We start from the raw sequence: 11,488 nt of genomic DNA, 5'->3' as shown, positions 1-11,488 counted from the left end.
GTAGGGAAGGGGAAGAGATGGGAGGTCGGATCAACGGTGGGGATTGCTTTTGTTTGTGGGACCGTTTTAGTTTTAACGGTGGCGATGGGGTTTGTGGGGCTCAGGGTTTGGAGGAGAGAGAGAAGGGTGAGTCGGATTCTGGAGGAAGATGGCGGGTTATCACCCGGCCCGTATAAGGATCTCGGGTCGGATAGTTTTAATTCCATTGAGATGAGCCGTAGATGATGGTTTTTCAATTTTTTGTTTATATATATATATATATCATAGGGTACTTTTATTATATACTTTATCCAATTTTTTAAATAGTAATTTTAAAAAATGATTAATTAAAGACTACCTTAACTGTTAAATGTGAAACATTTTGAATGATTTGGAAAACAATGGGAGTAACATAAATGAATTTATTGCACATTATTTGCATCATATCTATTATATCGTGTGATTATTACATGATTATTCGAACGAGTTGTAATTATTAGACTTTATAATGTTAATCAAGGATAGGTGGTCCGATTCGATTGCCTCAACGGTCCCAAACATAAGCAAATCCACTAATTTTGATTAAGAAACTATAAAATATGAGGATTAGACTTTGCAAAGACGTAAGGCATGACGTCATGGAATGAGGATGGTGGTGGAGTCCACATGTCCACACATGTCGACGACTCCCACTACCTTCTTTTAATATTTACGCCTTTTCTTTTCTTTTTTTATGTAAAATTTTTAATCCTTTTTTTATATTTTTTTAGTGTAATGAATATTTTGCAAGTGTGCCCACTCCACTAGGATTGATCGTATCGCAAAGTTCACGTGCTTTACGGCCGAAATCTCAAGACTTTTTAGCCCGTGTTATATATGTTATAATATGGAAAAACACGTATTTTTTATTATTAATATATGTTGTTATAATCTTATACAAATAAATTGTTATTTCATAACCACCCACCAAACATGCTTTAAATTCTCTACATGTTACTAGAGTTACAACTATATTCATATCTTCTCATATACTATTTGGTCACATATCCAAAAAATAATTTCGAGTAATTGGTTGATATGCTCAAAAGGATTCGATATTATCTTCTTCTTTTTTTTCGTTAACCAGGAGGTTCACCTGAGCCTTCCGCCCAACCTACATCTCCCTAGACCCGGGAGTAGCCTTTATCGATATTATCTTATGTATATAATATTCTGTGGTGGGAGTTGATGAAGTTAATATAAAAGTTTTCAAGCCAATGATGTGCAAGTTCGTGACATATTCCGTTTCAAAATATTTATAGTTTTAGCTTATTTTTCATATTTCAAAATATTTGTCATTCTATATTTTCAAAATATTTTTTTACAATAGTTTCCAATTTTATCCTTATTAAATTCTAATAAATTATTAATGATAACATTGTTTTTACCATTAAATAAGGGTATATATGATTTTTTCTATTTTTTCTTAAAAAATGTGAAATAATTTAAAACAATAATTATTTTGAAAACGGTAGGAATAATATAGATTCTTAAACATACACTGAATATGTTTTTTCTTTTCCTCGAGGCTTATGCACTGAAACAGTCGCGGGTGGTTTTTTTGGGCATGGGTCAGCTTCGGAGTTCTCATATATGTTGGCTTCGGCCCGATATTGATATGATGGGCTTTATGGGCCGGACTAAAGGCCCATGATGACAACTACAGGCCCAATCTTTCTCACGGTTGCTCGAGTTGCAAGTATTCAGCCCAAATTGAACTGAAATAGGTAGGGAGAGCGAAATAGTTAGGATTAAAAAAAACAGAAATAGGAAGTGCACGTGAGATGGCACGTGTGGGGAAAAAGGGGTGGGGTCTACAAAGAATCGCGGAGCGACAATCCCTACGGGTCATTGGTGGGTCCTCCTCCGTCGCCGTGTTAGTCTCTGTCGCCAACCTATATAAGGCCTCTGACCCCACCCTTACCCTCCACGTCATCATTATTCAAACTCTCTCTCTCTCTCTATTTCTTTCTCTCTCTGCATCTCTCCTTCGTCGCGGCCGTTCGCTATGTCGTGCTTCAAGAGCAAATACACCGGTACTTTTTTCCCGATCATTCGCTCATTTTCGTGTTTTGGATCCGATTTCGCTTTGCATTCGTTTCCGTTTTAGGTTTCGGAGGAATTCTCAAAATGTTCCTCTGATTTCGTTGATTTGTCGCTTGTTTTCTTCCTGAAATTTTCCTGGGGAGAGCGTTTGAATGTCGTAGTTGGAAATCGTATTGATTCTCATGAATATGATCATAAGAACTCTCTGTTGTTTTTGGTGGTGGGATCTAAGATTTCTACCTCTTTATATGTTTCTGATGATTTTCGATGGGTGGAGAATTTGTATATATTCTTCTGAGACCGACATTTTGCCTTAAAAGACAGAGGAATTTACAACCTAAGATCAGTACAATGATTTCCAGAAAGATTCGCAATAACAACGTTGAATATATTTTTGTTTAATTCTAAGCTTTACGTGTTTGAAAAACTGGGTTTTCTTTCAATTTGTATGCTCTGTTTCCTAGTGTTGGTATGCTGTTCTTTTTCTTCTTGTACGCTGATCCAAGTTCCGTATCTCCAAGGAGCAATTGAATTGTTGGTCCAAATCATTGCAAATCCTTTTATTGCTCTGAGTCATTACAATGCTTGAAGAAGCCCCGATTTCTATTGAACCAAATTGCAAAGAATTCTCATTTCGCACAAGCCTTGTGTCTCTATGCCTTGTCCGGAATAGTTGTACTGAAAGTTTTGACAAATTTATCTACAGATGAGCTCATTGCCAATGCTGCTTACATCGGCACTCCTGGAAAGGGTATTCTAGCCGCTGACGAGTCTACCGGCACAATCGGAAAACGTCTAGCGAGCATTAACGTAGAGAACGTCGAGACCAACAGGCGTGCTCTCCGTGAGCTCTTGTTCACCACTCCTGGAGCTCTCCAGTACCTCAGCGGTGTCATCCTCTATGAGGAGACCCTTTACCAGAAGACAGCCGCCGGTATATAATCTCATCTCATCCAACCACACATAAATAGTTTTCTTGTCCCTTTTTTAGGACAATGATCTCCAATGCTGTTTCCTGTCACTCTCTAGGCAAGCCGTTTGTTGAACTGTTGAAGGAAGGGGGAGTCCTTCCCGGTATTAAGGTGGACAAGGGCACGGTCGAGCTCGCTGGTACGAACGGTGAGACCACCACGATCGGGCTCGATGGGCTCGGTGACCGCTGCAAGAAATACTACGAAGCCGGTGCCCGTTTCGCCAAGTGGAGAGCAGTCCTCAAGATCAGTGCAAACGAGCCTTCCGAACTAGCCATCCACGAGAACGCCTACGGTTTAGCCAGGTATGCCGTCATCTGCCAAGAGAATGGACTCGTCCCGATCGTCGAGCCCGAGATCCTTGTGGACGGCTCGCACGACATCGAGAAGTGCGCTTACGTCACGGAACGTGTCCTGGCCGCATGCTACAAGGCCTTGAACGACCACCACGTCATCCTGGAAGGAACACTCCTGAAACCAAACATGGTGACTCCAGGTTCCGACAGCGCCAAGGTTGCCCCCGAGGTGATCGCTGAGCACACGGTTCGAGCCCTACAACGAACCGTCCCCGCCGCGGTCCCAGCCATCGTGTTCTTGTCAGGTGGGCAGAGCGAGGAAGAGGCGACGGTTAACCTCAACGCGATGAACCAGCTCAAGGGGAAGAAACCATGGAGCCTGACGTTTTCGTACGGACGAGCCCTTCAACAGAGCACACTCAAGACGTGGGCGGGTAAGGAGGAGAACGTGGAGAAGGCACAAGCGGCCTTCTTGGCTCGAGCCAGGGCTAACTCTGAGGCCACGCTCGGCGGCTACAAGGGCGACGCTAATCTCGTAGACGGCGCCTCTGAGAGCCTTCACGTCAAAGACTACAAGTACTGAGAAAAAGGTTCAAACCTCGTTCTTGATTTTTGAAAAGAGTTTTTTTTTTTTTTTGTAATAAAAAACATTCTCTCTCCACATTTTACAATTTTGCCACGGAGATTATGTCTTATAATCCTATGCAGATAAATATTATATTTAATAATCAACAATTATTGTTATCATGGTACAACTCAAATATATTCGAAAGCCCAGAATATTTTTCTGTAATTTTCTAGTTGTCTATATATATATATATAAGGTGTTTCCTTATATGTACTCTTGGAAAATATAATAACGGCCGCACCAAAAAAGGACCCTAAAATTTTAAAATTAAAATGCAGTGTGATGAAAGACACGAGCGTGTTGGTTTGGTTAAGAATATTCGAATTTATCAGAAGCTAACGCTATATAATTATATTTGAATGGGATGCAATATAAACGTTGAATATATATATATATATATATATATATATATATATAAAGAGAAAATTTTAAATAACAAAATCCAAATCATTTTTAATTTAAAAATACCAAAAATTAATAAAAACAATGTTTTATATAAGAAATATTTTTTTTGAATAATAACCAAACTCACTTCAACATAAAAATCGAAATTATACCCAAACAAAAAAATAGAAAATATATATATATATATATATATATATTTAAAAACTGAATCAAAAATAAACTAAACATCTGCCCGTAATTAATCGTGACAATCCACGTGAAGCTCTCTCATGCGCTCATTTCCATTTGTGCAAAATTTAACAAAACATCTCGGAGTCGGACCACCCATTATTTCTTTGTCGTGGTACTCACGCGCCAGAAGTGCAAGTGCGCGTGCGCGTGGTTTTATTAAGGCGGTGGGGCGCTCTCACACGCATATAGGGTAGTAAAGCCCATTTTGTCTATTGAACTGATGATGGGCCTTCGGAATACTTTATTCGGTAAGTTGGATCCAATATTAGGCCCATTGGGCTTAGAACAATCTCTTCTCCAACCGGCAGTTATTAACAAGCATTCATGGTAATGTTACTTATTCTTAAATTAAAATTTTACTCGACCAAATATCTAGTCTATTTACCCAAAATTATTATTCACATGAAATATCAGAAACACTTTTTTTTTTAAGAAAAAAAAGGAAAATCTATTTTGTGTTAGAAATCTGTATAATTGATTTGATAAATGGTGAATAAATTTATCATGGGTATCACTATCTAAATAATATCTTTTAGATTGGATAAGATTTTTGTTATCTTCAAATTGTGTGTATATATATATATATATTATATGTTTGGTTATAGAAAATAGAAAAATAATAAGTGAATGTAAAAAGCTAAATAGTAAAAGAGATGATGAGATATGACGGTGTCTTATTCGTAGGGGGCAGAGTAGAGAGACAATGGCAGAGGCTAAACTTATCAACAGGCAATGAAAAATTGCATCAAAGGGTTCAGCGGCAAAGCTTCAGTCATTGAACTCTATAAGACAATGGCCATCGATTACAAAATCATATAACCTATGCTCATCATACATGAAATCATTGTCTGATTAGTACACAGTTTTTTTTTGTCCCTCAAAAGTAAAAACTCATAAAAATAAAAATAAAAAATCACACATAGCTCATATCCATTTATATTTAAAAATGGTTATATTATATGATGGTTATATTTTTTTATGCATAATTACAGGGAAATTAAATCTACATGGAAAATTAAATGCGTTGATGGATACAATATTATAACAGTCCTTTAATTAATCTAATTTAAAAAAAAAATCCAATGTAAAAACAATTGTAGACATTGCATTTTGATTTAGAAAATGAAAAAAAAAGTGTAATCACATAAAAATATCCGAACTTTTACAAAAATCTCAAATAAATATCTGAACTATAAAATTATCATATAAATACCTGAACTTTTCAAAACTCCCTCATAAATACCCAGACTTTTAAATTTTTTCCAAATCAAACAAACGCAACTGCTGACTCAGCAAAAAACTGTTGACTCAGCAAAAAACTGCTGACTCATCATTCAAAAATATTATAAAATGTCAAAATATTCATCTACATGTATTTAAATTAATATATGCATATAAATTTACATATATATACAAATATATATATATATTAAAAAAAATTATTTATAATTAATAAAACACATACACATAACTACAATATATATATATATATAATTACTAATGCATATATATTACAATAAAAATAATTATAATTAAATTTATTAATAATAATAATAATAATTCATAAAAATAATTATAATTATATATATATATATTATGTAAATATATTAGTATTTTAAAATAATAATAATGCATTATTATTTTTAATAATTAAATTTATTTTTTTATTATTTTTAATAATAAATTTAATTATAATTATTTTTATTGTAATATATATGCATTAGTAATGATATATATATATATATATATATTGTAGTTATGTGTATATGTGTTTTATTAAGTATAAATAATTTTATTTTTAATATATATATATATTTGTATATATATGTGAATTTATATGTATATATTAATTTAAATACATGTAGATGAATATTTAGATGTTTAATAATATTTTTGAATGCTGAGTCAGCAGTTTTTTGCTGAGTCAACAGTTTTTTTTGCTGAGCCAGTAGTTTTTTGCTGAATCAGCAGTTGTGTTTATTTGATTTGGAAAAAAATTTAAAAGTTTGGGTATTTATGTAGGAATTTTGAAAAGTTCAGGTATTTATATGATAATTTTATAGTTCGGGTATATATTTGCGATTTTTGTAAAAGTTCGGGTATTTTTATGAGATTAACCCAAAAAACACAAGAGTGGTCATGTCCAAAGAACAAAAACTATGAATATAAATGCATTGATGTGACTATTTAATGAAAACTCTCTAAAGGGAGTGACGGTTCTTTGTAAAGCAAAAGCTTTTCATCCCAGATTTGGGCAATTTCTTGCTCCCCTTATTTTCTTTGATTCTCTATATGGAAGAAGATTTTATAAATTTTCAAATTTCAGATAAAAATAATATTTTTTTTGGATAAACTCAAGTATTAGAAGGAAAAAAAATACAATCCAAGAGAAAAAAACTCAACGTTGTAATGCAAACTACAATATAGCATTACCAAAAAGAAAACTACAATATAGCATATATGTATATATATATATATATATGGTGCAAACTAGAATATATGGAGCGAATATGATGTAATAAAACGAGTATTGCATAGAATTTGTAGTAAAAATGGTTATAGGGAATAGGGACAAGGAAAGTCATCTCAGCTGAGGGGAAAAGGCAAATGGTCACTTTCTCTCTGAACTCTCTCTCTCTCTCTCTCTCTCTCTCTCTCTCACATTTCTTACTACACTCCTCCTCCTCTGTACTGATCTGCATACGTCCCTGTCTCTCTTTGTGTACATACATGTTTGTATGCATATACATATATATACACACACGTGTATATGTATGCGCCTTTAAATGAAAATGCCATACCCTCGAGTCCACTACTTATCTTAAAAAACATGTAATATTAAATACATGCGTCGAGACGCGAGCCGAGTCAAAGTCTTGATTCTTGAATGTTATAAGATTGTAGTTCTCAGAACTTGATCAGAACATATATACATCTTGCTTCTTGTTAGGGTTATGGAAGATATTATATATCTCTTCTGTTCATAGAAGTGTATGTATATATTATCCTCACACACACACATATATATATATACAGTGACTTGATACATATTATTGATGATGTGAGAATGATGATGATGGTGGTGTTTATAGTTTTGACAACTCAGACAAGAATTTATGACTTAATTAATAAACATGTATCATTCTTTCTTAATGAAGGAATATAATTATTTTCCAAGGTGATATATGTGTGTGTGTATATATATATGTATGTATGTGTATATATATATATACAAGAGCACCATATGTACATTCCCGTGCGTTTAATGGTAGGTGAGACTCTCAACAGAAGCAAATTACCAAGTCACATGTATAATCAAATAGCTAGTGAGATTAATAATTTAGGAGGTTTACAAAATATATATATAGATACACATATATATATATATATAGATACACATAAAACAAACAACGGTTAAACCCTAGCTAGTTCAGTATATTATTCTTAGATTTGTTTTCCCTTACATTGATATATATTATCCACTTAAAACCCCAACAATTTCCCCTCAAGCACATGGATCATGATATAAGTCTAAGGTCTTAGATAGCTAACCAAAAGAATTAGTCAACCACATCAACCACATGACTTCTCCTCCTCCTTCTTCACTAGAGAGAGTAAAAAAGAACAAAGAAAACTTACTGGTTCTCCCCTTTGCTTAGCCTCACGCCATAACTTTCCCACAAGTTCTGATCTCCATCGCCCATGAAGAATGGGAAGCACACGTTACCAGCGATTGCGCCGTCCGGATTTCCAACATTTGAGTTTGATGGCGAGGAATCGCCATTGATCCGATTCTGATCATGATCGGTAGTTCTGTTGTTGTTATATCCACTTCCATGGCTGTTGTACATCGGATCTTCCTCAGTTGTCGGAAAATACACGCCACAGTTGGATGAATTCTCCTTCCTTTTCTTGTTCAGTTGCTCGTTTTCCTTCCTCGTGCAGTTGTTGATCCACTCCCACTTTTCCTTGCACATCAAGGCACTTCTCTGATCAAACCCTAAATGAGACAATTTGGCCGATACTTCCTCCCACAGAAACTCGTCTGAGCATCCGCCGGCCGTCACTTGTTGAAACCCCGATTCCATGCTTGTTCTTATCTCCATAAGCTTTTTTATCTCGGCCTTAGTCCAACCCACATCACCTTTCAGACATACATTGTTAGTCGTCGTTTGATCGCTTCCGTTCTCGTTTTGGTTCTCGCTGTGGTTTTGGATCTCATTTCCATGATCCCTTTCTTCGGGAGATGAACAAGCCGCCTTCCTAAGTGGCCTTCCCGTCAAACACTGCAAGGCCTCGATTAGGGCAACGTCCCGAGCTTCCATCCTTTCCCTCTCTCTCGCCCAAAAGGAGTGTTCTTTGTCGATTCTCGCAGCCTCTAGTCTCCTCCACTCTTCTTCTGTAACCATCCTTTGCTGCTCTTTATCTTCAATTGTCTTGGTCAGCTTCTCAAGCCAAGCCTCTTGCCTTTCCATCAGCCTTTTCATCTGCATATCTACGAACTCCTTGATCTTTGCTCTCCAACCCCTCCTCTTTCTCCGAGTTGAGTCGTTGCCATTGTCATCCGATGAAGAAGTCTCCAACTCGGACGAGTTGTAGTTGTTCGAGAGGCTGAGGCTATTATCGGTCGAGAGTTTCTGATGGAGAGGGTAAAGGCTACTGATCACTGCCTCGGGGTTATTAATGTTCGCTGGATTAGTGTTCATGCTGCTTGACGGAGGATGAAAATTATGATTAAGAGCATTATTGCCAGTGAACTGTGTTTCCGGCAAAGAAACGGAGTTGTTGGGATCGCCATAGAGAGCTTCCAGCTGTCGGAAGAACCTGTAGTGTTTGCCGTCTTGTCTCCCGGCTTTCCCTTCCTTGGTCTTCTTATAATACTTGTACAGATTCTCAAACTTCTCTCTGCATTTCTTCCCACTTCTATGGTAACCATGCTCCTCAGACATGATCCTGCGCATAATCAAGAAAAAGGGCATGCAGGAAGAAGAAACAAGAATTAGAGAAAGATCAAGATCATTTGCAGCAACCCTAAACTCAGAAATTGTCATGAAAAATGTAATGTCATATGATATTGACGTGTGGTGCTGTTGCATCACAGTTCCTTTGCCACGAATGGTAATTACAGTTAGCAATAATCAAGCATACGACCATTCAGCTTGCCAAAACAAATATGGAAATACACACACGTATATATGTATATATACGTGTGTGTGTGAATAAAAATGAAATGAGATTTGTCGTGACGTTGATGAAACAGCAGAGATAGTGACCCACCAAAGTCGTCATACCTGTTTTCGCTTATTTGGGGATTTCTACACATCGTTTTGTAACTTTCGGACCAAAATCTTTGAAACTCACTTTGGACTGAGAGTTTCACAAGAACAGCTTTATAACATTGGGGGCAGATTTCGATGCAAAGTGTTTGTAAAGGAGAAAAAGGATAAAAATCTTCAGAAGGCCCCCGAAAGACAAATCGGAACTGATCAGTCGATATGTATGTACAATGACAAAAAAAAAACAAGTCAAAGAACAGATTTTTTTTTCTCTGTCTTGATTTTGAAACACCTGGAAGTGTCTTAACTGAAACTCTCAAGGTCTGGTCATTCTCTTGACCAAACAAATCGAGTACTAGAACAATGGACCGACCCCTTGTTTGCACTCCACTATATACGCTTGTATATGTTTGTTTGTATGTGGATATATAGACACAAACTGATGATATATATACACGCACATATATACATATACATACATTGATCAGTATGAGAAAATAACTTGAAATTGAGGAACCGAAAGGGGGGTTGAGGTCATTCTCTCGTAATAATGCAGAAAAACAGTTTGATTTTTGGGTTCTCTTCCATTGAAAGGTCTAATTTTCAACAAGAAAACTTATGAAAGGTCAAATCTTTTCAAATCAGAAAGAAAACCCACCACTTTGTGACAGTAAAGATTTAGTTTTTTGTAACAAAATCGTTAAATACCGTCTTCTCCGACCTTAAATACGATCGAAACTAAGAAAAAAAATACAGCACAATAAACTCTTATGATGTAAACTTGAACATAATGGAAGGAAATTCCGCTTCTCCTCCCTAAGACTCTCATAAGATATTTCAAAAGGAAACAAATTTAAAATGCAGAGAGAGAGGGAGAGAGAGAGAGAGAGGGATTAGGGTAAAATTAACCTAGAAACTTCATCCCAGAGAGGACCCTTTTGATTAGCTTCTTTGAACTTGTGATCAAGACGAGATCTGATCTCCAACAGCGTCAGAGTCTCTTGCCTCGGCCACCTCCCGCTTCCTCCGCCATCCCCGCCGCCGAATCCACCGCCGTCTCCGCCGTCAAGAAACCCACCAAACCCACCACCACCGCTGGTATTAGCGAGATTGGTATTAACGGTAGCAGCGTTACTGGCGTTACTCGCCGCAGCAGCGGACGAATCGGTGCAAAGCCCATGAATTCCAAGTGGCACGAAACCCATCTCCTGATCTCCAAACTGATGAAGACGATGGTGCGGATGATGCGGTGCGAGATTGAAGCCGAAGTGCTCCGACGGTATCATCGCCGCCGCCGCCGCAACGGGGAAATGGGACGACGGAGAAGATGACTCCAGCCTTCCTCCTCCGCCTCCGGAGCCACCTTTCATGAGCTGCCGCAGCTCGGGTATGCTGTAGTGAGGGTGGTGGTGGTGGTGACCTTCCATTGATTTTGCTCTTGATTCAGCAGACAAGAGAGACGACAGTGAAGAAAATGAAAGGAGAAAGGGAAAGGTTTAAGCTTTTTTAACAGAGAGAGACGGAGAGAGAGAGAGAGCGAGAGAGACGGATCGTGTCGTCCACGAAAAAGGTCGAATTTAAGCTACAGCGATGATGGTCCCATGGCTTTTCTTTTCT

General features: G+C 37.0%; 3 protein-coding genes across 3 annotated transcripts in view; 2 read left to right on the top strand and 1 right to left on the bottom strand.

The window, feature by feature from the left end:
* LOC104816370 (PAN domain-containing protein At5g03700) overlaps positions 1–303 on the top strand; it is a 1,986-nt gene extending 1,683 nt beyond the window's left edge. The window contains exon 2 of the mRNA XM_010545161.1: positions 1–303. This exon is cut by the window's left edge and continues 1 nt beyond it. Within this exon, the coding sequence (XP_010543463.1) occupies positions 1–225 (225 nt within the window). The 3' untranslated portion in view covers positions 226–303.
* A 1,661-nt stretch (positions 304–1,964) lies between these two features.
* LOC104816369 (fructose-bisphosphate aldolase 6, cytosolic) lies at positions 1,965–4,113 on the top strand. The gene is made up of 3 exons (XM_010545160.1): positions 1,965–2,054; positions 2,771–2,998; positions 3,094–4,113. The coding sequence occupies exons 1-3, from the start codon at positions 2,027–2,029 to the stop codon at positions 3,912–3,914; spliced, it is 1,077 nt and encodes a 358-aa protein (XP_010543462.1). The 5' UTR covers positions 1,965–2,026; the 3' UTR covers positions 3,915–4,113.
* Positions 4,114–7,991: 3,878 nt separating this feature from the next.
* Positions 7,992–11,488, bottom strand: LOC104816368 (trihelix transcription factor PTL). Its single transcript, XM_010545159.2, has 2 exons — positions 10,781–11,488; positions 7,992–9,548 (listed from the first exon to the last, which is right to left on the bottom strand). Exons 1-2 carry the CDS (start codon positions 11,296–11,298, stop codon positions 8,231–8,233), a joined length of 1,836 nt encoding a protein of 611 aa, XP_010543461.1. The 5' UTR covers positions 11,299–11,488; the 3' UTR covers positions 7,992–8,230.

This window comes from Tarenaya hassleriana, unplaced genomic scaffold (genome assembly GCF_000463585.1).
Source record: "Tarenaya hassleriana unplaced genomic scaffold, ASM46358v1 Cleome25, whole genome shotgun sequence".
Taxonomy (NCBI): Eukaryota; Viridiplantae; Streptophyta; class Magnoliopsida; order Brassicales; family Cleomaceae; genus Tarenaya; species Tarenaya hassleriana.
Note: the sequence above shows the minus strand (reverse complement) of the source record. Positions and strands in the feature narration are given on the sequence as shown.